The sequence below is a fragment of the Melospiza georgiana genome, chromosome 9, assembly GCF_028018845.1.
Source record: "Melospiza georgiana isolate bMelGeo1 chromosome 9, bMelGeo1.pri, whole genome shotgun sequence".
Lineage (NCBI taxonomy): Eukaryota > Metazoa > Chordata > Aves > Passeriformes > Passerellidae > Melospiza > Melospiza georgiana.
The window spans coordinates 29234559-29261617 of record NC_080438.1 but is presented as its reverse complement, the minus strand read 5'-3'; the positions used below and the strand labels follow the sequence as shown (position 1 = coordinate 29261617).

At 43.6% G+C, this 27059-nt stretch overlaps 1 protein-coding gene across 17 annotated transcripts in view; it reads right to left on the bottom strand.

Moving 5' to 3' along the window:
- Nucleotides 1-27059, bottom strand: part of NFIA (nuclear factor I A) — a 354108-nt gene that overhangs the window by 25839 nt on the left and 301210 nt on the right. For 8 of the 17 annotated variants that reach the window (XM_058030282.1, XM_058030279.1, XM_058030284.1 and 5 more), the window contains 4 exons: nt 26737-26865; nt 14673-14851; nt 11896-12061; nt 4055-4146 (listed from right to left, as the gene is read on the bottom strand). In XM_058030282.1, coding sequence (XP_057886265.1) covers nt 4055-4146; nt 11896-12061; nt 14673-14851; nt 26737-26865 — 566 coding nt within the window. Of the gene's footprint in view, nt 1-3904; nt 4147-11895; nt 12062-14672; nt 14852-26736; nt 26866-27059 lie in introns of those variants that run through there. The other 9 variants (XM_058030286.1, XM_058030290.1, XM_058030293.1 and 6 more) reach the window with 5 other exon arrangements.

The following is a 27059-nucleotide window of genomic DNA, read 5'->3' as shown; positions in this document are numbered from 1 at the left end:
ACACGGGCCAGTGGCAGGTAGGAGCGATTAGATGGAGCAGGCATGTGTTTCTCAGGAGCTGTTTTTAGCATCCCAAGTGCAATTTCCAGGAAGATGCAGGCTAAGTAGGTGGCAAACAGGACTCAGCATAGTAAACAATGTTTAGTGTGAAGTGGAGCTGCAGCACGATGAGTACAGAGCACGTGGATCCCTAAAGGAATTTTGTACCCTAGAGCAAAGCCAGGGCATTAGAGAGCAGCAAGCAGCATTTGGAGTGGTGAGTGGCAAACCCTGGCCACAGGCTGCTGGTTTAGCATTGCCAGCTGCATGCACTGTGTTTCACTGTTAATTTTAGGAAAAAACCACCTCAAAATGCAGCCCCCTTTATTCACCTTGGTGCTACCGAGAGGCTCGTCCCTAATTAATGTGAGGGGACTTTCCCATCCCTCCACCACCCTCTGTGTTGCAGGTCCTTGGCAATATGAGAGACGTATCTATTACTTAGTCATGAGCTATCCAGACCAGCTTGCTTTTGAAACCAGAGCCCCCTGTACCCCAGGCATCCTGTATTTCTGATTTGCATATGCAATAGGCAGTTAAAAAGCTGATGCCCCCATATTGCTTGCAAGTCAAGTAGCAAAAGTAAATGATTTATCAAGCAAAGGTTACAACACCTGTGCCTTTTTGTCAACATATACAGGGGATGCCAAGTCAAGTGTTGCTTCTAATAGCTCAAACAGAAATTTAGATTCAAATAACCCCCAAGACAGGACAATTGTGCAGTGAGTGGAGTGGCAAGAGTGATGGATGGTATAAGCAGCAGATGCAAAACCAAACCAACTAAAAAGTTTGGAAACTGCTGAAACCAGGCAAAGCCAACAGCCCTTTGGGGGCTTTGGTTACCAAATCAGAACTACTGACTTAAAGCAGTTTATTTCCCCATCCCTTCTCTGATAGAGTGGTTGTCCTGTTGCAACCTTTGTTGACACAGGAAGATGGCTTTTTAATGAATATTATATAAACTCTATAAAATTCCTTTAAGGGGTTATATTTGCCACAACATGTCATAAATCAGAACATAGTGCTAATGGAAATGTCTACTGATATTTTTTCTAATAATGATTCAGAAAGGCTTGTACTGGGTTTGGTTGTTTAGAAACAGGACAGAATGATCCTTGCCCCAGCCCATTGTAATTTGCCTGGGATTTTATTCCAGTGTTCTGGGAATGCCCATGTATGGGAACTCCTGCTCCGTGGAGCTGCCACATCCCTGTGCACAGACTCACTTCTGCAGCACTTCAAGACTGATGATGATGATGATGATGTGTAAATAGTGCTTCTAGTGCAATGTTCCACCAAGAGAACATCAGAGCCACCAAAAATCTGACCAAAATATTTTCATATGGGTTGTAGCTGGACCATAATTTTTAAAAAAGCAGATGTTCAGATACAACCTTCATTTTTATTTTATTGTTCCAGCAGCAAAGAGTCACTTAACCCTTATATTTAAGCTTGACTTCCAGAAGCTTGGAGTATTCCCTGCTTCCTCTTGTCTCAGGAAACTGTGTCCCTGGCTTTTAGTCCCTGTATTTTAGCCTGACTCTGGATGTACTCTAAAGACCCTGATGGAAAGGAGCCACCCCAGCTGCTTTTAATAATGCAGTCCTATGTGTTTTTACATTTTCGTTTTGAAAATGTCCTAAGTGGCCGTTCTATACACTAATGCTCTGCAAAAAGGAGCACAAAAGCCTGTCTTTGTTTAGAGGAATGCTACATAAATCCCAAATCATTGCAGTTAGCACTTCTACCTCACTTCTCTGACTCAAAGCACAGTCAACTTCAGAGTTCTTTCATGAATAAGTAGTGAGTTTGCTGATAAATTATATATTTAGTATCAAGTGGGTTGTGGTGGTGTAATGATGTATAGAAGCAGGGAGATGCAGCTGGAGTCAGAGACTGGAAGTCAGTCTCCTTGCCCACTGCAGCATGTTAGACTTTAATTGAAAGCTGTGCTTGAGTATTGTTTTTCACTGTACAGCATTGTTATTCACTACACTGCATTACTGAGGAGCACTTAAAGTAACGCTAGAGCACTTTAAAATGATTTAAGTCATAAATAAGGAGGATAAAAGTTTACAGTCAACAAACTTATCTGGGAAACTTAGGCTGCAGGATGCAAGTAAGTTTTAAATATCTTTGGAGACTTAATACTGTTGTGTCTTACTACATAATCAATTTACCAACTAGGAGTTTTTCAAGTCTTCTGGAAAAGGTACGTAGCATTCTCCAAAGGGTTTCAGGTTTCCTGAGCTATGAAGGAAAAGACCAAATGCTTAAGGACTTTAGCAGCACACCTTAAAATTCCTGTTTCCCGATATCAGCGTATTTCTGTATATTCCAGTTGTTTCCAAAACAACTGGAGAAATATGATTTAAATGGGAAGGTGCATGAGAACTTGTCACACCCATGAACCCCATAAAAGCACAAGGCTGGAAAAGTGGGGTGCAGGCTGAGTTTTGTCAAGGCATGAAAAAACCCCCCAGAATCTGATGGGTTAAACCCCTCTCTGCACTGCTGCTGTACTTTGTGTGACCCTATTTAATGCAGAGAAGGTTTGAGATTCGATATAGTTTAACCTGTGCTGTGCACAGAGCTATAAACTAAAGCCCCTAACAAATTGTACACAAAGAGCAGACAGCAAAAAACCACGTTGTGCTCACAGGCAGCTGCTTGCAGCCCTGTAAACTGGAAATCTTTGGGAACGAGTGACCTGTGTTTCAGTGACAGTGGAGGTGCTGAAGCCATCACAACGAGGAGTCTGTCCTCATGCACCTACTGTGGCATGTGACAGCCATTAATCTGCACACTAATTATTCAGAAGCCTATAAACCATTTGAAAGAACTTACAAGAGCCAAGGGTAGTAATGCCCAGTTTGCCAGCTATTTGAATTATTGCTTTTTAGTCACTGCAACCAGCTCAAAACAGAATCACAAATATTTTGTGTAGTTGACCTTTAAAAGAATTGCAACGTAGTCAAGCAATCACTTCAAACTATAAACTACAGTTGTCCTAAAGCACTAACTCTGCTCACTTTTTTATACCTTCCCCCCCCATGATAACGTGATATTAAGCCCAGACTTAATTTTTTCAACATCTGGCTCAAATTAGCTGCTAACAAAACTGCCAACAACTATTTTCTTAATCGACCCTGGGAATTTGATACAGCTTGGAAAAAGCACATTTAAATCTCGTCCTTCTCCTAAAGAAACACAAATGTTTACTTGAGCTTCTGATTTGACCATAGCAGGACCATGAATTCAGCTAACCCAGCTTTATAGGCCTGCCTCAACTGGACTTTTTTCTCTTTGCATGAGGAAAACAGATGTGCTCACAATCACAAAAATCTCCTGCTCGCTCAAAGCCCACCATGCAAATGGCCAACCAGGAATTTGAGTATTTTTTTTTCCATGAATATTTGAGGGATTTTTTTGCATATCACAGACTGGTTTGGGTTGGGAGGGACCTTAAAGATCATCTTGTTTCATGGGACACCTTCCACTAGCCCAGGTTGCCCCAAGCCTTGTCCAGCCCAGCCTTGGACACTCCCAGGGATCCAGGAACAGCCGCAGCTTCTCTGGGCAACCTTTACCAGGCAGGGAAGGATTTTTGCCTAGCATCTAATCTAAACACAATTAAATGCAGTGCCTGGGGAGCAGGTTGGAGCCAAAGCCTTTGAAACCCCGGCCCTAGAGCAAACAACTGCGCGCTGGGAGCCAACACCTTAGAAAGCAGAGAGAGGTCCTTCCAGTCATGAAAGCAGTGTTATCACCACACAAGCCCCAAAAATAAATTAAAATAAAAAAACAAACAAAGGAAAAAAAAAACACAACAGACAAACAAACTGCAAGTGACATTTCACTGTAGTTACTGAGACCATGTGGGTGAGGTGACAGCGGCAGTGCAGCTGCTCCGCGGGGACACGTTAGAGGACACTGGAGGAGGAGGAGGAGGAGGAGGAGGAGGAGGAGGAGGAGAAGAGGCTGCAGGCAAACAGAGAAGTCGAAAGCGGCCCACCTGAGTCTGTTGAGGGATATTTACAAAGCTTGGATCCCGTGGTCCAACACTGACGAATCGGTTTGCGGGGGAGGTGCTGGGTGTCGAGTAGGCTGTGAAGGGAAGGGACACATGCGTTGAGGAAGCGGCACTAGATTGCACACGAACAACACCAAAACACACTGTCTCAGAGCCACCTAAGCAGATGTTTGACACAGAAATGTGCGAACGTTTTAGAGAGCGAGAGTTTGGTTTGAGACACTGGAAAGGTTCGGGCTTCGTGGTGGGGGGATCAACACGTAGGGGACTGGGCTGCTGGGAGAGGGGTTGGCCCCAAACGTGGGCTCAGGGGAGGGTGGGCAGCTCTCCAGCCTGAAGGAGAACCACTGCAGGCCTTTCCATGATGGGCGGGCACAGGAGATTTCTGCAGGTCCTGACTGTTTTCACTCGAATGTCTGGTACCTCTATTTTTAACAGAGTTTTGTATAGCAATGAAATTACCTAAGTGCTCATTAACAGAATCAGACCCTTTATTTCATGCTAATCCAGCGTTCTCTCTGGATATAAAGTTTTGGTTTTCATACTGCTGTGGTCTGCACTCTCTAAAATGTTCACTTGATGTGTTTGACAAACTAGGGAGATCCTTTCGGTAAAAAATTAATGGGTTGCAGTTTCACTGGGGTGGTAAGTGCAATCAGTCTGAAGGCTGAAGCTGCCTTTAAAAACTGGAGTGGCTCCCATAAATGTAAAGCTATTAAATGCAATGCAAGCCAAGAACCCAGATTACTTCCAAACTTGAAGTACTTTAATGATTTTATTGTTGCATTATATTCTCCACTGCAACCGTCCACAATGCCACGTACTTCCACATCCAAAAGCTTTCAATGCATTTTTAGTCTTCCTCTCATTTGAAAACCCTCAAGCAATCTTCTCTCTTCCTCAGTTTTTTGCATGTTTAGATCTAAATAACGCAAATAGATGCCTCAATACAAAGAAAGCTCCTATCTATTTTGAATATATTTATGGGAATGCATTCTGCTGAATAAAATCCCCAGACAACCTAACTATCCAATGAAGAGACAAAAAACAAACAAACAAAAAAAAAACCCCAATAGTAAAAGGAAAGTTACTTGCCAAATTCCAGTCAAGCTAAATATAACGTTGAGGCCTCAACATTACAGAAAAGTAAAGTGAGAAGACACTGAGTTGGCTGTGGGGGGGAAACTCTTTTACCTTTCTGAAGGCAAATGTTTGGTGAAGAGGAATTACCCTGGAGGAGCCTTTGGTATAAGGCTGTGCCTAATCCGACCAATGCTCCACCTTGACCATTGTCACCTCTCTCAGAAGTCATAAGCAAATGCAACCAAAACAGGTCACGTATTTACTTTCTCCCATTCTTTCCCACCTCTGATTATTTTCAGCTCAGGGACTTCCTGTATTAAGGCCCTGGAGGGATTTCTCACCCAATGCCCAATCTGCACTTGGACCATGTGGATGTTCTGCCTCCCTCAAAGCCCTTGGGTGATGAGTTCCCAAGTCTAGAAGCATGCAGAACCTCATCCTTCAAGTCCCACAAACGTCTTGTGATGCCTCTTAGCTCTCACAGTTTCATCAGAATACTTCTTTGTATCAAGATTCCCTGAAATCACCCCAGGAACTGCATATCTTCATTTCCTACTGATATGAGGGGAGATATCCTGGATTCTAAGAAGGAATTTTTCCCACTTGTTTCTGGTGCGGTGAGCTTTTCTCTCCAAGAAGCTAACACTTGCAAAAATCATGCAAGGAACACTTCTCCTTCACAAAGTTTTAAAGGAATTTTAATGTGCGCTAATTCATCTTCCTGAGATGGTTTTGCAAATTGTGGTACAGCTTGGATATTATGAACAGGTAAGCTGGATGTTACTCCTACCTGCAAATCAAGGAAGAAATTTACTGAGTAGATGTGGTGAGATGTTCTCATCACCTTTTACCATGTTAATTTGGTTAGTAATTCAAAGAAGCCACACATTTGCAAAGGACATTTTCCTGTTGCTAGTGCCTTGTATTAGGATTCTTCTGTGCTGTCCTTTGTGGAGGTTTTTTTTTAAACAACTAATGAACTAATATTGTGCAAGACTAAGAATTCCTTCTACAGTGGGGAAAATTAACTTAGAGCTCAAAAATCAAACATCTGTTGTTTGGTTCTCCTGGTCTACTTTTAAAGAAGCAGATTGAGTGGAGAGGCCATTTAATCCCTTGGAGCAGGTAAGTTCCACCCAGAAGGGAAGGAACTCAAGATCTTGTTTACAGTTCCCCACTGGCAGATACTTTTGCTGTGATATTTGGTAGAAAATCAAAGGGGAACCAGCAGAATGCTGACTTTAATGGCTTCTCTGTTCAAACAAAAAAATTCGAAAGCATTTGAAAAGTGTGTAATATGCACAAAAGTCCCCTCAAAGCTCGCTGGGTGAGTTGCTATGTACACCTTCCTTCCGCTCCAAACCATGTTTAACTTGCTTTCTGAAAATACTTGGATGTCAGCTTGGTATTTCCTTCAGGCCATGGAACTGCACTGCTGAAGCCAAGGAGGGAAGAGCACCAAAAGGACAAATATGCAGAGGATTTACACTGGACTCTCCCAAGGTGCTGTTCCCTCTTTGCTGTAAAATGTCCTGGGATGTTTATGGGTTGGAAGGGGCCAGTTTGGCTCAGAATATTAAGCTGATATGGAAAACTCATTCCCTTGTTAGGGGGAGATTTGTTTCAGGAAAGGGAGAAGTACTGAGTGTTGCTTAGACCATGATCAACTTCCAGCTGCATCTTACTGTCTTCAGATAAACACCCTTGGTTGACATGAAGGTGGGATTTCTGGAAATCTGATCCCTAGACTTTGCCCCAGAACTAGGATGGGGCAAACTGTCTCACTGGATAAAGCTGGGTCACATTATGATATAGCATAAATATAAGCTAAGCCTATGCTGGAGTCTTCAAACTCCAGTTTGGGAAAAGCCAAAGCATGGGAAGGAACAAGGAACAGCAGCCAGGTCTCTTAGGCAGATCTTCTCCAGATTTTATCAGCTTTGCTCCATGGGAATTGCAGAGACCTACCCTGGTTCACACCAGCTGAGAGATGTCCTGTTGGGCATGAACAGCAGCAGCTTCCTGCCCAGCCTGCTCTTTCTGCTACTGGAATTCACTAAGGATTGTCTGCAACATCACAGCCCACAGCCAAGGAATGAATGTGATGCCACAAATTTGCTATGATGCTTCACTTCAGGAACAAGCAAAACAGGAGCTGGCAGAGAAAGAACATTTGCTCACACAGACAGCTTTGATATTTAGCCAAAATGGCAAGAAATTGTATGAAAGACAAGACAAACAAACAGTTTTGGGGATGTTGTGTGTTTTAAAGTTGCCTGCAGTAGGGAAATGTTACTTTTAAATATACTTTCCTGAAATAATTGCTGTTGAGAGCAGGAGTGTGTAATTTGTCATCGTTCTGGATTAAAAGGACTGGTAAAGATGATTTGGGTGAGTGATAACCTAATGTACCCCTAGGTCTCCCTTTCACAGACCAGGATGACAGGTACATGTGTTTGATGTGAGGAGTTGTCCTGTTCCTCAAGCTGCAGCAAGAGGATTGACTGGAGGAATGTGGTGCAGTAGAACAGTTCCTGCTGCAGAACATTCTGCAGCTGAGGATCTGAGAGGGAACTGCAAATTTCAGCAAATTGAGTGATGGAGTCAGCCCTCTTTTTTATGGGTGGGGAAAGGAGTGAACAGAGCGCTCAATCTCGCCCAGAAGGTGCTCAGCCAGTGCATAGCAGAGGAAGGCAGAGAAAGCCAATCTGATTGCAGGATCATGGGAATGTTTAGGTTGGAAAAGACCTCTAAGATCATTGAGTCCAACCCCTACCCCAGCACTGCCAAGGCCACCACTAACCCATGTCCCCAACCACCTCCAGGGGTGGGGACTCCACTACTGCCCCTGCTCCAGTGCTTGACCACTGTTTTGAAGAAATTTTTCTCAATATCCAACCTAAATATCCCTTGGTGTGACCTGAGGCCATTTCCTTTTCTCCTGTCCCTGTTCCCTGGGAGCAGAACCTTACTAATCCCTGGCTGTTCCCTCCTGTCAGGAGCTGTGCAGAGCCACAAGGTCCTCCCTGAGCCCCCTTTTCTCCAGGCTGAGCCCCTTCCCAGCTCCCTCAGCCTCTCCTGTTCTCCAGACCCTTCCCCAGCTCCATTCCTTTCCCTGGACACTCTCCAGCACTTCATGGTGTGCCCTCACCAGTGCCCAGCACAGGGGACAGCCCAGCCCTGGTCCTGTGGCCACACCAGAGCTGATCCAGCCCAGGTGCCTTTGGCCTTCTTGGCCACCCTTGGACTCATGTTCAGCTGCTGCTGCCCAGCATCCTCAAGTCCTTTTCCAGCCCCTCTGTCCCAAGCCTGGAGAGCTCCACAGGATGTTGTGACCCAAGGGCAGGACCTGGCACTCGGCTTTATGAATCCTGTACTACAGCCACAAGATCATTCTCCTCATCCTGACACAAATGCCATTTAACAAGAAAACTCTTTTGTTCAAGGGGACATTAACAAGTAATGAGTTCATTTAAGTTAAGAGTTGTGAATCTCAGAAAATAACACTTTGTTTTAAAAAGCTGTTTAAAAGGGTGTACAGGATGGCAGTATCTTAGGCTGCTCTGGAATGATTTAATTATGATAGTGATAAAGCCCAACTGGAATGTTGTGGAGGTGGTGTTTGCTTTGGGCAGTGAGATATAAAACCCCAAAACTGCCAAGTTCAAGAAAATATTGTGTTGTGTTTGCAATGGGTTACCAACCAAAGAAAATCAAGAAGAGATCTGAGATAAGATAATGCTGGGTCTTTTGATATCTAAGATATGTTCAATTGAAAAAGGTTTTTGTGGAGGAAAAATTAACTTCCCAAACCTCGTGAATCCCATCTCCATTGTGCCATCTGACTGAGGAAAATGCTGGCTTTCCAAAGGGACAGGATTCACAGCTGAAACTGTCAGCTCCCAGAGCATGTTTGGCCACCCAGTAGTGGCAAATCCCCAGTGTGCATCTCCAGGGGCTCTTCCTTCCTTGGACAGCACTAATGTTCATGTTTTGGTTAATGTCACAGCTGGAGAGTTTCACTATTGCTCTGAGAATCATTAACCACCTTGTTGTGATTTTTAGCTCTCGCTCCCAGGAGGCCATGCTGTATTGAACAGCTGCTCCTGGCTCCTGCACCCCTCAGGAGGGCCATATTCCAATTTTTGGTTGGGCCGTGACTGCATTTTGTTTCTGCTGAGGGCTTTCTGCTAGACCAAAAAAGGGAAGGAGAATGGAGCAAATGCCAACCCCTTTCACTCCATTTCCTCGGGAGGAGGGGGGATCATTCTCTTCCACATGGCTAAGGAGAGAGTCTGGCCAAAATTTAACATCACTCCTGCCTTTGTTGCATTAGTGACTTTCCAATATCCCCAAGCCCTGCGGGGCAGTCAGCCATAGCCCGGCGACACTCCCAGAACCGGTGCGCTCCAGCAGCCCGTAACCATGGAAAACACCTTTTTGTGAGGCTTTTATGGAACTCTGGTGAATCTGCACTCGCTGTTCGAAGGCTAATATTTAGTTAAGGAAAAAATAAACACGCAGGGAAATGGAGGGTTGCTCCTGATTGACACGCTGAATGGAGCCCAGTGGGTCCTCCTGGCAAACCCTGCCTGCGACGCCTCAAACTTCAGTTTGCTTTCCTCTTTATGTGGCCAATGCTTCCACTGGCTTTGCTTTACATGTCATAATTTTTCTTAGAAAATATTTCCTATAATCTACTTTTCTGTAAAATTTTTTCCCTAAATTAAATTATATGCTTGTTTACAACTGGAGTCACTGTTATTCAAACCCCTCACCAAAAGGAAGATGCGTGCCTGAATATGTACAGAACTATATGTTTAGTCATCAGCGTGGCTAATTAACAAACAGTAATTATTTTCCTAATCTTTTGTTTAAATACCATTAACTGGCTGCTCTTGAGAAAACCTCCATTCCCAATTAACGTGGCAGCTGTCTGCTGAACACAGAGCCCAGTGACCAGCCCCAAGCAGACACCAATGGGTGTCCTGCTCCCTTCAGAGGAGAAATACCCATTTTTCTGCCAGCTGAGAATCTGGCCAGACACCCTCTGAGCTTGTTTACACAATCACAGTATCATAAAAATTAAGATTAGTGCTAAAATGTTGTTGGGAATTTTTTTCTTTTCTTTTTGACACCAAACACTGCCAGTAAACTGAGTCACAACCGTAATGACAAGTACACACTGACCTAGTTTTGTTTTTCCCGGTTCTGAAGGCAAGGAAATAGTAAGGCACTGCTGACTGCGCTCAGAGATAACTATGACTAAACATTAACCTTTTAGATCCCACCGCTGAATCTTATTGATAGGACTCAAAAGTCCCCTCAGAAAGTGCCAAAGCTTCCTGACAGCACCAGTGTTGGTCTAAGGTCGGAAAGAGGAGCGGAGGGGAGGGAATGAATCAACTTCTGCACTCAAGAAAAATCTGCTGATCAATTCGAGAAGTCCTGATTCTAGAAGATCGTGTTCACCATCTTACCAGACTGTCTCATACTAAAACCCATTTCAATTTCCAAGCGAGCCAGAGCATCTTGCTGAGTTTGCAGTTGATGCACTATCGTGTAGCAGAAGGCAATGAAAACCTCTGAGGAACTACCAGATTTTAAAAATGCCCCCTGGAACCTGTGCAAGTCTCCTGAACTGTATATAAAGCTTTAAAAATGTAGGCTTCTCTTGGTCTGAAGAGTGAGTACCTCTCTGCACATCCAGCAGTGGTTGCATATAGCATTTAAATAATAAGCTTGAAAAGCACACAAAGGGATTTGCTCTTTCGATTAGATTGATTTTTGTTTGTGGATGTTATTTGGACTCCCTTCACTGTGGAACAAGTCCCCTACAGTTGCCATTAAAGCACTGAAAGCTTCCCTTTTGTTTTTAAATGTCAGTTTGAGCATAGCTTCATTAAATCATTTCACAATTAACTCCCTGAACATCCAGACTTTTTTTTAAAGCATCAGACACAGCTGAATTGCATTTGTTTCCCAGAAGAGTGACTCCAAAGTGGTATCCCCAAGTGTGTATCCAGGAATCCGTAAATTTGACTTGTGGCTACACAAAATGCATATGGGAGCCGTGTGGGTGGTGGGAGGGGATTAGAGCTTTCTCCCTGGCTTCAAGACATACCAAAACTTGTTGCCTAAGATGCACGGCATAAGGGAAAGATGTCTGGCTTAATCTGGTTAGATTTATTCCCAAAAGAATGGCAATTGAAGTAAACTGGAAAGGATTGTTAGTTTAGCCCAGTGTGTATAAGCAGGGATGTTCTCAAGGAGATTGCCTGACTTCCATGTGGGATCTGTCCTCTAAAACCTGGCTTGAGACACCAACTTATCACAGAACCATGGAATAGTTTGGGTTGGAAGGGACCTTAAAGATCACCCAGTTCCAACCCCATCTAGGGCCACCATCCCCTAGATCAGGCTGCTCAGAGGCCCACCCAAGCCTGGCCTTGAGCACTTCCAGCCATGGGATATCCACTCAAATCCTCATGGCAGCAAACAACACCCCAAAGATCCGAGCTCTGTGTCACAGCTGAGCCACCGGCCTCGACTTCCCTCACACGTGTGAAATGCCAACCGAGTCAGAAACAAAACTGCAACCTTGAGCTAAGGCTTTCCCTGCTCACATAGGAGCAGCTCGTGGCTTTGTCCATGGCGGAGAGCAGAGAGCTCTCCTGCTTGCCAAGGTGTGTGCAGGCCTCATCCCTGCCCAGTGTGCATCCCGCTGCGTCTATACTTACTTGGAGAAGTGGGAGAGGTGGCCCCTCCTTCTGTTGATGTGGTTGGAGGTTTTGTGTCTGGCACTGGCAGAGGCACAGGCCTAGCCATTGGTGGCGGAGGTGGTGGTGGCAACATTGGGGTAGGAAGGAATGGATTGTGCACCTTGCCTTGGCTGCTACCATTGGGCTGCCGAGAAACAAGCAAACAGACAGAAATTATACTAAAAATCAGCTATTAGGAACCTCCAGTAAAAACAAATCTAGTTCAAAAACTGTGTGCAACACATTTACAGTTACTTGAGAGGCGGCAGAGAAAGTGCTGGCTCAAATTCTCCGTGGACTTCAAGGAACATCGTGTCAAACTCTGTGAACCTTGTGAAACTATGGAAATTCTGGCTTTTAACCACTTGTCCTATTAGCAGCTTGTCTGACTAAGATTAAATTGTCCTGGATTAAATACTATTCCTCTTTACATTTCCTGCAGCACTAACCCATGCTCAGTGAGAGGGGAAGCAGTATTTTTGACCCCTAAAATCCCCTGGTTTCATGCCTGTGCTATACCCTCAGGATATCAGTGTCTAGGACTTGAGTGTAAATTTCTTAAAGATACTGCTCATTAAGAGAAAAAACAAGCGTTTTTGGTGGTCTTAAAAATCATGCTGCTATCTCATTACAGGAAAATGAATGAGTATATATTAAAATAACTGCTCTCCCACATCCCTTTTGAGTTAGCAATAGTGTAGCTCTTGGTTTAGCTGCCATTAGGATCATATGGAGAAATGACTGAACTTAGAACAGCTTCATTTTACACACTGGGAGAAAAAAACCACCCTCCCTTCAGTCTGGGCTGTGGTCAGTCACAGGCTGAAGGGGATCAGCTATATGAGTGTGGTCTTTCAATTAATCACCAGAAAAATGTGTCCGTAAGTAAAAGTGTTTTCAAGTATCACAAAAACAGGAATCAGGCTTAGAAAAACATGCCAACCCTCCCCCCAGCTTATTAAGTTTACATTTTAAATGTAACCCAGCCTGGACACTTGAAAACCATACAGAGAGATGCCAAATACCATTATAAAGAGAAAGTAGGACAGGCTGTGAATCAGGTGTTCCATTTTAGTGACAAAAATGATGAGATCATTTTCGACAGCACTCTACAAATTGATCTCACTGCAGCTCTTCTGGCACTGCACATTGGCTTTTCCATTGATGATAAAAGCTCAGCTTTAAACACAGATCCATATTCTAAGTACTGCTAAAGAAAATAATATTTTAATTCCTGATAGGGTTTCCATTAGCCTGAATTGCCAGGGACAAAATACCCATCCTGGCGAAACACTTGGGACTTTTATTTTCGTTTCACCTGCTCTGGCATTGACAAAAGGCCTTAAAGCCGTGGAGGTGCAAATCACACTTGTGCTGGAGCAAAAAATGGTTCAGGGGATAAGTAAGACTCGAGTTCATCTGCATTTAACTTAACAGCACTCCCACAGGCTTCAAAGACTGCAGTTGCTGGAGTTTGCAGCAAGGAGCAATCCTTCAGGGATGTTTATTTTTCCAACATCCAGCACCTTTAATAAACTAATATATTAGTGACATCTCTCAAACACTATCTTGTCTCCCAATTAGGTCCCTTTCCTGCCAAGAAGACCCCTGCTGCCTGTTCATTGTGAGTGTGCTAACAGTTCATAATGCTGAATGGTTTGGGATAAATTAAGCAAATGAATACTCAAGGAAAAAGAAAAGCACTGTATTGATTTGTTGTCTAGACATAAATGTATCTGCTAACATATTGCAGACATTATTCAAAGCCAGGACTGGCTGGAATAAGTAGAGTCAGTTTTTCTGCTGGGGAAAGGAAAACACTGAGAACAATACAGCTTATTAAATAAGTGTAATAAATTAGATGCTAATAATTAAACTAATTCTCATTAACACTTTCAGTATGTCAGGAGAGAAGCAGTAATTTTGCCAGTTATTACTTCATTGGCTGGAAAAAGTTACATGCATTACATTTCATGAAATATTCAGAGCATTATTTTAGATTTGATTTACATAAAATTTATAAATTCTGTATTCGTCCAGAATGCTATTTCAATAATAGCAAGATGATTCACTTTATTTGATTAAAAAAAAAATGAAAATGGTTATTTGAAGCTTTGGAACTCTGCTTAATTTTTCATAGAGATAAGGGGAAAAGATAACTGCTTACAGAAATAACAAACCATAATAAACTGTACTTTTAACATCTTGAGTTCAAGTACTGGTCAACTTGATCTAAAGTGCTATAAGGCAGTATCTTTTTTTTCTTTTTTTTTAATGAACTTAGCTGATCTGAAACATCTGTTTCTCACCCTCCCTTTTCCTGCTCTTTCCCCCCCACTCTCCCCTGAACTTCAAAAATAATTAATAAAAATTATTCTGCCTTCGTATTTTGTTAACCCTGGTTCCACAAGGGTTACAACACATGCAGCAAAGTCGTTTGTGGGGGGACCCAGCAGGTCACTGAAGCACCAGCTTCCCTGACACTTTAAGCTGCTTCCACCACAATGTGGTCGAGTGGTTTTTTGGGGCGGTCTCTTGCTTGTTTTTTTAAATGCTTTTGGAGCACAGCACTATTATTTCATATATATATATATTTTTTTTTTTTTAATATTTTTTTTTGTTGTCCCTTCCAGCATCTCCTCAAGGTGCACTCCTTCAGGCACCATGCTGTTACAACAACCCCATCCATCCCTAACCCCCTGGTTAATTTTTACAAAGGACAAACACTTCTGAAGAAAGAAAAACGGCTTCCTTACATTTAGGAACCCCACCTGTCCAGCCTGCTGACCAGCGTCGGGGCAGACAAGTTGGACAAACTCTTTCAGAGTCTCCTGAGGATGATAGCGGATTGCTGGGTGTGAGAAGTATGGCCCAGGCTGTTGAATAATGGGTGATGTTGGAAAATGAAGAGTCGATGGTGTTGCATGTGGACTTGCTATAGGAAAGAAAACAAAGACGTTATATAGAGCTTTGCCTCTGGAAAATAAAACAGTTTAAATCTGTTGTAGTTCTAAGCAGCTTTTTTTTTTTTTTTCTTTGCTATTGGTTTGTTTTTAAATGTACAGTATTGTTTATACATCAATTAATATATCAGACCACATTGTGTCCTACACTCACTCCATCTAGATCCTGGAAGCAAACGGAGCCAGACATTTTGAAGGATTTTCTGTGTTTTTAGTGGACACGTAGCAAGGAATCAGCAGTCCTTTGTGAGAGTGAAAACTATTCATCACCTTAAGAGCAGCCCTCATCAATCAGGCAATAAAAAAATGTATTTGGGAGATTAGGGTTGATTTAATTGACATTTCATGTTACTTGGATTTGCACATACGAATCCATTTTACATTGTAGTATAAACGGTCGATAATTTAAAAGCAGTCTAACACTTCTTGTTGTTGGGCTGTTTTCCCCCATCTCACTTCAGGAACATTTATTTTAAGTAACGTGTTTTCGTTTAATGAACATGCACAAAGTGGCGAGATCGTTTGGAAAATCACATTTACATTTCTCCTGAATAACGCTGGGCTCAGATCTTCAGCAAGCCCCCAGCTCGCTCTCGGGGATGAAGTTTAATTTGGTGAATTTATGGGCCAACAAGCCATCTGGAAAATGCACTCCAGAGAAGGTGCAGAGGTGTGATGTACACCAGCCCGTTGGCAATGACCGATTTCACCCTCAGCTGATTTCAGCAGAACTACGAGTGCAGCTCCAGAGCCTTTTGCTCTCCTGCATTATGTGACACCTTTGCCCAGTTCCTTGGCCTTCAAAATATATTGTGTTGGACTCTTGTTACCCAACAGAGCTTCCCATTGTTAGCTGTCACCACGAGGCAGCAACTGCTGCCACTTACAGTGCCATGAATTCTCCCTTTAAAATGAGGATTCACTCTTCCTTCAGAATGACCAATTAATCTGGTTGCACACCAGCTCATCTGTAAATCATTGTTTATTTCTCACCAAACAGTCTTTGTTGCTCCCTAGGAGTCTTTCAGGGGTGTCCATGTGCAGAGATTGTGCTCGTACACTGCATATGACCAATCAGATAAATGCTATGCAAGGCAGGGGAAATCCTACAGAAACTCAGGTGCTGGCTTGGAAATAATTTAAATATACAAGAGGGGAAAAAAATAAAAAAAAGCCTTTGGCACATTTGGAAAAATTGGAGAGATGCAGGAAAGTTAACTAAAATCAAACACAAATGAGCAAACATTCATTTCATGATGAATGTTATGAAAAACCTTCGGTTAAATAAAAGCTAAAATCTGCTTCTTACTCTTGTTCACTGCCAGTTTAATAATATGACACTTTATTAATAACTTATTTTTTTCTTTAGCATTATTAAACCATTAGCAAACTCAAGAGCCTGAGGATGTGGATAAAACGTGAACTCAGAAACAGCAGCACGGAAACTGCTGCCTTTTGCTGTAAACATTCACTGAGGGCTGGCTGGGCAGCCCTCCTGTACACATCCCTTTCCACCACAGGACAGGAATTACTGCTCTGACACCACCACCAAAGAGAGCTGCACTCATGCCAGGGGTGCTGGTATGGGATGGATGTGACACCCTTGTCCTTGCCATGTAAAGCTCCCTGTGTCCGCCTTAATTCTGCTCCCTTTAATTCTGCTGAAAATATCCCCAATAAAAAGAGAAACATCAAAATTAAAGGGAGATTCCCTTTTGTGACTGTGAGCGACCACCATGGAGACAATTATTACAACGGTGTCCAAGGAGCCACCTCACCCCAAAATAATCCCCAGCCCTTGAGTGGTGCTGCTCTGAGGTTGGCACCTCCATTCTGCCCACACACCTTCACTCAGGTAGATCCCAGACAGCATTTTGATGACGACAACAAAATTTTTATTAGCCTACATTATTTCTGTCTTCCTCCCTTTCTTTGTATCTGCTTTTGTAGTTCCCCCTTTCCTTGTGTGCCAGATGGAATATGAAGGATGCAGATAAAAGTGAGAAATGGACATTTATGTGACAAACATCTAATTAAGTAAGGAATAAATTGGAATTTCTGAAATATAAAAAGATAATTTCCTTTTAGTATCATCTCTTTTAGTACTCTTTGAAATTGTTATGCAATTGCACTGTCCTTTATGAACAAACTCATTTCTGTTTGTCTCCTGGGTGAAAAGGAGATTGAAATGCATCTCAGACAAGAAGGAATAAAGAACTGCATCCAGGGAACATGTGGGAATTCAAAGCTAGGCCTGAGACAACATTGTATTTAGCTTGTCCAAAGTATGGCTCTTCATTGAATAATTTGATTTGCTGTAAGAAGGAGGAAAGAAATACTCAGTGGCAGGCAAGGAGCAAGCCTTTCTCTGCTGTCCTGACCTCCTCAGCGCGTCAGGGTAGAAAAGAAAGGGGAGAGTGTGTGTCAGTGACCGGTCTAAAGAGAGAGAGAAGCAAAGAAATGCAGAAATGACCAACAAGAATTCAGCACGGCAAAGTGCTGCAAGGAGAACGTGGCTCCTCTCTGGAGCCTTGGCCAGCTCCTCAGCCCATCCCCAAGGGCTTCCTGCTGATCAGGGAAGGGCTGGGGGAGGAAAACGAGAAAATTGGCACCATTCCTCAGCCCTGTGCCATGCACTGATGTGCAGGGGTCATTTTCCCCTTAGCATAAGGAGTGACGAGTGCCATAGGGATCTCCAAAGGTTTGTTTGTGCAGCCTCTGACTAGGAAATAGCAAATTTCTCAAGTGCCAAAAGAAAGGGCTCTTTGATAAGAGGAGAAAAACCACCACTATTAAACTGATCAACATTACAAATGTGCCTGCCTGATACCAGAGAGAGGGAATTAAATGTTAAAGTCTAAAATCTGCTGGCCCAGACACAGACCATTACTCTGATGGCTGTGTTGTGGTCAGCAACTCTGGAGAGTGCAAAACTGGCCACTCCAACAAGTTCTGAGTGCAGAACACAACGGTGCTTCCAAATATAGGGGCCCTCACAAGCATTTTTAATCAGTGAAAGCACAAGGGGTAATGAAGCAGGTCATTATTATCCCTGTTTGCCTCTAAAAAGGCCAAGGGCCCTTTCAGTCATGATTTTCAGACTTAATAAAAATGATAAAGTCTTTAATTCCTAAACCCACACCTACAGTGATGGAAATTACCCTGTGTAAGAAAAGAGGCTCTTATTACCTCTGACGGGATATTACAAGTCTCAATCAGAGATTGTAAATTCTTTGAGATCCTCAAATGGAAGATAAAATAGGTCTTTGTCTATTATTTATTTACTTATTGACTTATTATTTATGTATCCCTAAGCAGCTCCATCCTGCCAAACCATATTTCTCCTGGCGTCTTTCAGCCTGTGACATTTATATTTTATTATTGACCTCAGTAAATGACATAAAATATGACTTCTACAATCTATGAAAAGATGTGTACTCAAGATCAGAACTTCATTTCTACCTGCTGTAGGTATGGAGGAGTTGGAGTCCCTGGCGTTATGAAATCTGTTATTTTGTGTAGGGGCTGGAGGCAGGAGTTATCCTTCCATCTCAAGGCAAGCATAAATATTTCAAAGCACACATGATTCTAATTCCATTGAAGCTGGTCTGAAACATCCCAGACTTTTTATTGAAAATGAGATGGTAATGTATGGTGGCCTGCAACAGATATACCAGTATTTTAAAACTGCTGCTATTGGGCCAAGTAATTATGCAGTACAGCTGTTGCGTGCTACACTGGATTCCTCAGTGTTTTATGAGCTCGGGGTGCTGTGCAGCACAGAAGTCACAGGATTCTTCAGAATGCTGAATTCTGATTATGCAGCTCTGTCTTGCCTTTCCCCTTCTTGGTTTGTTGTGGGCCAATAACCAAGTAACCAGTACAATTAGCTGCCCCCATTGATTAGGTGAGCGCTGCACGTGGCCGAGGCTCTGAAGAAGAGCCAAAATTGCGAATTCTGTCCGAGGCAGTGATGAGACAATAAAGGATCAGTTAATTTGAAACAGGTCACAGTTTTCTTCAGATATTTAGGATCCTGGAACAAAGGAGTGGTTCCTAAAAAAGAGCCCTGGGATCCTTGCTCCAGGGGAGTGCCTGCTGACACAGCGAAGGGACGCCTACAATGCTCAGACAGGTTTTCCACCAGCACAGCCCAACATATGGGGCCACATATTGATCCGTCCACCCTCCATCTCCTCTTCCAAAAAAAGCCCTGCCAGCCCCTTCAAGCCCACAGCCCTGGATGGAACTCCTTTCTCCCTGAAGCCTTTTGAAGTCTTTGAGAGGGTGGTTTGGTGGTGCTCAGGAAAAGGCGTGATCACCCCGGAGTGCTCCAGGGAGAAGCGCTGGGAATCACAACCACTGCTCCTTCACAGGCACGAGGGCTGGCCCATCAGCTGGGCACAGCGCTCAGATACCCCCTCCAGAAAGTGATAATTAAGTTTACTAATACTTCATTAAACATTGATCAGCCTTCCTAGAAATAGTAACACTAGAACCATAATGAAACGGGATCGTTTTTTATCCGCTTGTTTTTGAGGCCATTATAATTGGCTTCATTACAATTAAGAAAGTATTTTCTGAAAAGTCATTTCCCTGGAAATGTTAGAGAACAGTTTGTTCTGCTAGCAACTTCCACGTCAGGCTTATAAGTTGCTTTAACTCCCTGTGTGCTGCAAAGTTTCTGCTGCCATTCCAGCGATGCCAGTTCAAATTATGCGAGATGGATCCCACCCTTTGTACCCCAAAGGTACTTATTCTCAAAATTGACCATATTAGAGGACTAATTGGCTAAGCCACCATGCTGGCTGATGTGAAATGCTTTCAAACACCATGAAACAGCTGTGTTTATCGGAAATATGAAGAGTGACTTTTTAATAAGGAGATCTGGCAATAATCCAAATTTGTTGAAAGGAACTTACACTTCTGTGCATAATACAATACAAGAGGTAAAGAATGGAAGCCTAAAACAATAGCTTTAAGCCCACAGATTTTGGTGATGAAAGCAGTTACCCAAACAAGAAAAAAAAATAATTAAGAAACTCGGGCTGGGATTTGCAGAGGTCCTGAGAGAATTCATTAACTGCTTTTGAATTTCAATGGGAGCTGCTTCCCTGTAACACTTTCAAAGGTTTCTGAAAGTCCCCATTTTTCTTACTGCCCATTAGGAACAGACTTTTGGGTGATAAAAGTAGAGGACTTGCTTGCTCAGGTTGGCAAAACCTGAGCAAATACTTAAATACTGAGCTGCTGAGGGTAGGACTGACCAGTCCTGGGATGAGCCCTTGGAAGGGAATTCACATCCCTGGAAAGCTCAGGTACTTGTGAAGTCCCATAATGGTGCAAAGGGGCTGTTTAGTAACATGTTTGTCATGTCCAAGGATGAGCTAAATGCAAACTGATCCCATCTCACATTCCCATTTACACAGCATCAAGGCTGGGGAATCATAGAGCTGGAGAACAAAAATGGGCTTTACCCTCTGAGCATTGGTAAAATTTAGGTATCTCTCACTGCCACATTCTGTAGACAAGCATAGACGAAAGATTTAAAATATAGCAGAAACAGCTGACCAATGCAAGAGGTAGCGAGACACCCTAGATAGGGTGGATGGAGGATCTGTTCCTGTCCATGAACATCACAAAAATGGGCTGAATTTCAGGCTGTCCGTCTCTCAGCTCCACAAGTCAAGTGTACTGAGCACTGCTGAAAAGAAGAGAGCCCCAGAATCTCCAGCCCAGGGCTGGCCCTCAGCCCTTTGCTGCTGCCCTCAGTGGCACAGGGCACCTGCACCCTTTGTTCAGAACAATCCTCCTGCAGGAAGCTGTGCAGCAGCAAGTGGGAGGCAGGAGCACATTGTGCCAAGGCCCACGGAGCTCCCAGCAAAAGGAAAATGTGCCGAGGGCTGCGTTTGAGCCCGGGGTTTATTGGTGTACTCTGGGCTGCTGAGTGCTACAGGCTGCTTTGGAAAACCTGTGGAGCTGAACTGAGCGCTGGTTCCAGATTCTGGCACGGGCAGGGGGCCAGTTAAGTTAGCTATTTTTGAGCAGAATGTTTTAAAACATGTCAGAATTCTGCTGCCTTTGGGAGGCCAGAATGCTACAGAATTGATTACATTGGGACAGAAATAAAAATCAGACCTATGGAAAGCACTCCTTCCTTCCAAGAATGCAGCTAGAGGTCAAAAAGACCCTAATTTACCATATTTGTAGAATTCCTGCCTTGCATCAAATGCTGTCAACTTCTGCATATTATTATTATTACTTTTAATACACACGATGCATTCTCATATATTCTCATCACAAGATAAAAACTACTGCTAGGAGAATATATCATGTCTTTCTTATAATGAAATGCAGTTGATAAGTTTACAATAGAAATGTAAATTCTCTTTAAAACTACAACCTTTATGTGTGTGATGATATAATTCTGCTTTGATACTAAAAAGGGCATGGTAATGGAATCTGTGACTTTGGAGTGATATATTGCTGTTAAGTTAATAGGACTCCACATTCCCATTTCTAATATCAGTGTTTTTCCTCCCTTTCATTCTGTAGATGGTAAGCTGATACTACATAAACATTGTTAAAGCTATAGTTCCACGCTACAGTAATTCACTTAACTTTAACATGATTTATGGTTCTGTCAATAGAGGAGGTTGAAAATCCAGAGCTCTGATGCTTAAACATGGGTTCCATATTTAAAGCAATAATGTGCTTTTTGTGTGTGTCTGAAGCTAGAAGAATTTAGCATAAAGCAGAGATAAAAATATTATAGTTCACTGCACTGTTTAAAGCATATAGTTTAACTCCATGGATACATCAAAGAGAGCAAAGGAACCAAACACAGCATCAGGAAAAGCATGGGCAAAATACTTTCTTCCTGCAGCACTTTATTTTTATATTATTTTTTTAGGGACGCATGAAATCCTATTAGTATTTTTAACACTCCCCCTTTTTTTCCCCCCATTCTTTTGCTCAGTTAGATCAGCTCCTTTTGTCAGGATGAGTTTAAATCTGGGTCCACTGTGTTAATCACCCCCCTTTCTTCTTTCTGGCACTTCTCCCTCCAGGCATTTTGCCTCTTTAGGAGATTAAGCGACCAAGTCATCTTGTTGCTCTAACATGTCCTCACTGGAGCAACATATTAACACAACTCCTCTGCAAAAGAGCCCTCTTTAGAAGTTTGCTGCAGGGATGACAAATTAACCCAGCATGGTGTCCCACACATCTATCTCAGTACAAATTATTAGTGTAATAGAGGTTTTAGTTATGCATTTATCTAGTAATTATTGAAGGGCTGTACGGAACGGAGCTGAGCAATCGTGGCCCTTTATGAGGCGAGCTCGGTGGGTGGCCTTACAGTTAATTTAGGATAGGACTGTCTAAGCAGTTCACTCACACACAAATTAGCTCAACAGCCTGCTCCTTTAAATATTTCCTATGTCACAGGCTAACTCTTGACAATACAACAAAGGTAGAGTTTTAATTACACGGTCGCTGACTTTTGTTTAGCTGGAGCTTTAACCCTTTGCAGGTTCTCCCTCTCTGCCCTCCCTGCCCGGGCTGCAGCAGTTTGGGGTTGTGGCATGGCTAAAGCCTGACCTTGAGGCCATCTGTTGGGAAACTGCTTTTCCTTCAGCACCAGGTTGCTCCAAAGTGAGTGCAGAAATTCAAAATCTTCCCCTGCTCAGTCAGCTGTGGTGACATTGTAAACTGGATCATGCAAACTCGTGTGATGGTCAGCACTGTGCTGCTCGTGGCTTCCTTTCCCTTGTGGTGTGGCTCTCCTGGCTCCCTGACATCATTTTCTGTGTCAAAGGGTTTGTTTTTGTCAAAATCCAGAGGGAAGTGGAAGGTGACCCCACTGTGCCAGCTGACAGCACCAAGAAGCAGCCTTACAGAGGCTCTTACAGAATGGGACATCCCAAAATGTCTTTGTACAGGGTACACCAGGAGCCTTCACTTTGATTCACTCAGAGCTGGCTGACAGGACAGCGAGCAGGAACCAGGACTTTGGTGACCCAGAGGAGGATGCTGATAGAGAAGGACACAGCATCTTTCCAGATATGTGACATAAAGGTTTTGCCACTTTGGCATGGACAGAGAGTACTGTGCTGCAGCGTTTCCCTGGCAGGCCTTGTCCTGATGAAAGTCTAAGTGGCAATGGTAATTGTGGAGGAAATTAATTTAATGGAAACCAGTGCACTAGTTGACTTTCATCCCTTCTTCTCACACACCCCCTTCCTTGGGTTCTTGCCTTCGTGCTGTATTTCTTGCTTCTTGTAATTGTGTTTCTCCTTCATTTATCTTCCTAACACACCATCTCATTGTTTTTGTTTTTATTTTTCCTTTCCTTGCCTTTTCTTCCTTGCTTTTTTGGCTTGCAGGATCCACACTGTCATATTCCATGGGAATGCTTGAATGCTCTGCAGCACAGGCTGCTGTACATCCTGGCTTTACAAGATCGTGGTCAATTTAACGTTTCAGCCAGCTCCAGTTAGAAAGTCACCAGAGTGTAAGGAGCAATACATGGAAGCCTAAAACCATTTATGTAAATACTGCTGTCACCCATAGTATTTAAATCCTTCACTGCCTGGTGAAGAGTTCAAGTGCTCTGGGAAGCTTTGTGAGGTGCCAGCAATCCACGGTGGCTTTGCAGTGCTGGAGTGCTGTGGTGAGCTGTGCTGACCACCAAATAATCTCATTTGCAGGTAACAGAAGTATGCCTGAGTAGGAGACAGATCTGGCTGCTTGAATTTTCAAGGCTTTGAAATAAATTCTAAAACTGATAGTGATGCTAAAGCCACCCTATAGGTGATCGATTTACCATCTGCCAGACACTGAATCCTAACCACGCTGGTCCAGAGAAGACATATGGTGCATTCATAGAGTCATGCCCAAAAAACTGCCATCATCAAGTGAGGCTCCATGAATCACTTTGCTAGCTTATCACCAAAGAAACTTGGATCTTGCCACCATCTGTTGGAAGTAGTGAGGAGTCACTGAAGCATTGGCATCCCTGCGCCAGCACTCGCTGCACATCTGGTCTGCTGGTCAGCCAGCTCGGATCCTCTCTCCTGGCTACTGCCCAGCTGGGCTGGGCACTGGCAGCAGCACCAGAGCTCACAGGAACCAGGGCACAGCCTTCCTTGCACAGCACAGCACATCCAGGCAATTCCACGAGAGCAGAGGTTTTCCAACTGGCTCCTTGGGTGGAGCAGCTCAGAGCGAGGAAATCCTCTCAAGGATCTTACTCCTCCTCCAAGGAAATTTTGTTTCCAGAATGACTCATTGTGGGGACCACAGGGAAGGGCATTCAGTACCCCGGGACACCCCAGCATCAGATGTGCAGTGTGCTCCAAGGGATGCTTGGAAGCGTGTGAAAGATTCGGGAATACTCCCGAGAAGTTATAAATCGCTGGTTGTCAATGCCAACACCTGCCATGAATAGTCTGCAGCTTCTCCTCTGCTGTCTATTTTGATCATGCTTTACAAATGCATCTCATACACACATCCAAGTGATAAACTTGCACATACGAACATGAGAAGGGGATGGAACCTCCCTGTGATCGTGGTGTTGGCTGAGGAGCTTACTCTGGTGGTGACCTACTTACTCACAACTCCGCTTCCTCCAAAATCCCACTGCACAATGGAGATTAAATCCTGCTCTTTGTTTTCCAAAGACCCCTCGGAACGACCTGCCACTGACCATTTACATAATGCACCTGTGTCCAGAGGGAATTTAGCCTGTGTGTGCTGTGCCATCCTCCCTGCAGAGGCACAACTCCCAGTCACTACTGGTGGAAGTGAATCTCTCAATTATATCCTCTTATGCCACAGCATTATACTCTTTATGTTGCCACTTCTGATACCTGAAAAGCTTCTCTCTTCTGCTTACTGTCCCTAAAGTACGCCGGAGGCGATGGGATAAAGAACAAAGCTGGATTTGCAGAAAATAATCCATCTCAGTGTATCACCCATTACTAACAGAACGATTGTTGCAGCAGGGAAATAAACACAGCCAGTGTGCTGTGGAAGAAGAATACTGAGGAGGAATGTCCCAAAAGAACAAAGGATGAAGTCTGGGACAAGATTTTTTCAGGATGATGGCACTTAAAGAAACCATGGATGGATTCAGAGGGATTTTTTTCCCTGAAAGTCAGTGAGACTTTGTTTGTGAACGAGCATAAAATAGAAGATGCCTCTAAAATAGAAGATGCCTCTAAATGATGTTGCAGAAGAACAGTTTTGGTTAACTTTTTAGGAACCATGACAATTTAAAAGCTGTGTTGCTTCTTTGCGGAGTTAGTAAAGAACATCTCCTTCCAAACAAACAAAACGTGGGACTGTAATGATTCTATTTGCTTTTCTGGCTCCCACTGAATGTTCTTCTCACGTAGCCAGTAGAAATCCCTCAGTGCACAGAAAAAGTCTTGTGAAAACAGACTGTAGATGAGATTTAAACAAGGCCTCACCACTGAGACATTTCCTCTCTCAACCACACAAGAATCCAAAGCACAGAGGGTCTAAACAGGGGCAGACAAAGGCAGTCAATGATCTTAAAAAATTAGTGTGAGGTAAAACACAGCTAAATAAAGAAAGGCCTATTAACTAATCAATCAACAACTGAAATCTAAAAGGCTGAACTTCTAAAAGACAGGAATTGGGAGTCAGCTGATGTGCACTGAATAGAATGTTAATGGAAGCTTCATATTAGTCATACTTGTATCACCAATTATCAAGGCTTTTAAAAGAGGACATATTTGCCAGACAGCTCGGATCCAGATTTCAGGGGAAATCTCTGTAGAGCTTAGATGCCTAAATTTCTTCTGAGGATCTAGGTGCATGTCTAAGGGTAATGAATAATTTTTATGGATTAACCACAACAAATCAAACTACAATAAGCAGATTTAACAAAGCACAAAAACCTCCTGAAGTGCAAGTCTGACCTTGCTTCAACTTTGTGCAACTCCACCATTTCCCACCACATCACCTGGATGTGCAGACAAAGAGGCTCCTCCTGGTTTATGCTGCCCTCAGTAAAACCACACTGATGCCAAAGAGACATTTCCAGATAATTTCTAGGATGAATTGCTAATATGCATTTTTATGCTTCACCATTCGACCCATTCCTTAATAATCTTCTCTAAATGAGACAAAATTTCATAGCAGAAAGAAACGTGTCATAACCATTCACTCCTATTTTTATGTCTTCCAAAGAGGTTTGTAAGAGGATTCATTCATTTGTGTCTCTTCTATGCCCAAGTGAGTTCCTTTTCAAACGTGAACTCCGTGTTGCATTTAGTTTTCTAGGCTAAATGCAAATGCATCTTTCTAACAAAAATGTATAAACACATCTAGACCCAGAGGACATCTCTTTTACTTGGAAAGTCAGTCGGAAGAGTACTGAGAAGGAAACCAGCCAAAGTATTGCAGGAACCAACTTCAAAGGAGTCCCCTAACAAGGCACACTGACACCAGCAGCACAAGAACAAATGACTGGCAGAAGGAAGTCCACAGAGCTGGAAGGCAGGCGTGGGTCACAAGTGATGGATGGGTCCCTGTCTCGAGCAGTTGCACCGAGTCACCGTGATGGATGGCCACGAGCAGAAGACACCACATCCTGTCCCTTTCCCCGCACCCTCTTCCAAACAAAACCCCGAGGCCCCCGAAACCGGCGTTTCCACCTGGGCCGGCCGTCGGGAGCTCTCCCGGAGGCGGCCCGGCCTAAGAGAAGCGGCCTGTGGAGCCCTAAGGCCTGCAGGGTGAGGAGCAGCCCCTCGCGGGCGGTCCCAGGTGGCGACGGCTTTCCTGGAGCGGCCCTGGCTGCCCTCCAGGCTCTCGGGAAAGGCCTCACCTCTGGGTCCTGTAATGACAGGTCGATGGTGCTGTGTGAAAGCCGTTCCGAGGGAGGAGGTCTGCGAAGGCGAGGGACTGCTGAAACCAGACTTCTCTGACTTCTTTAATGTAGTTGGCGATGGCATTCCTGGCAAGAATGATTGATAAGTGCAATTTAATAATGCTAGGTCATGGAACGACAGCCTATGCATTGTGAAAGGGGGTGCGGAAGCGGCTAGACACACTTAAAGGACAAATGAAACGCAACGCAACAGCAAGCTGAAAGCTCACTTTTATTTGTGGGGTTTGGTTTTTGTCGAGGCAGAAGCAGCCATGGTTTGC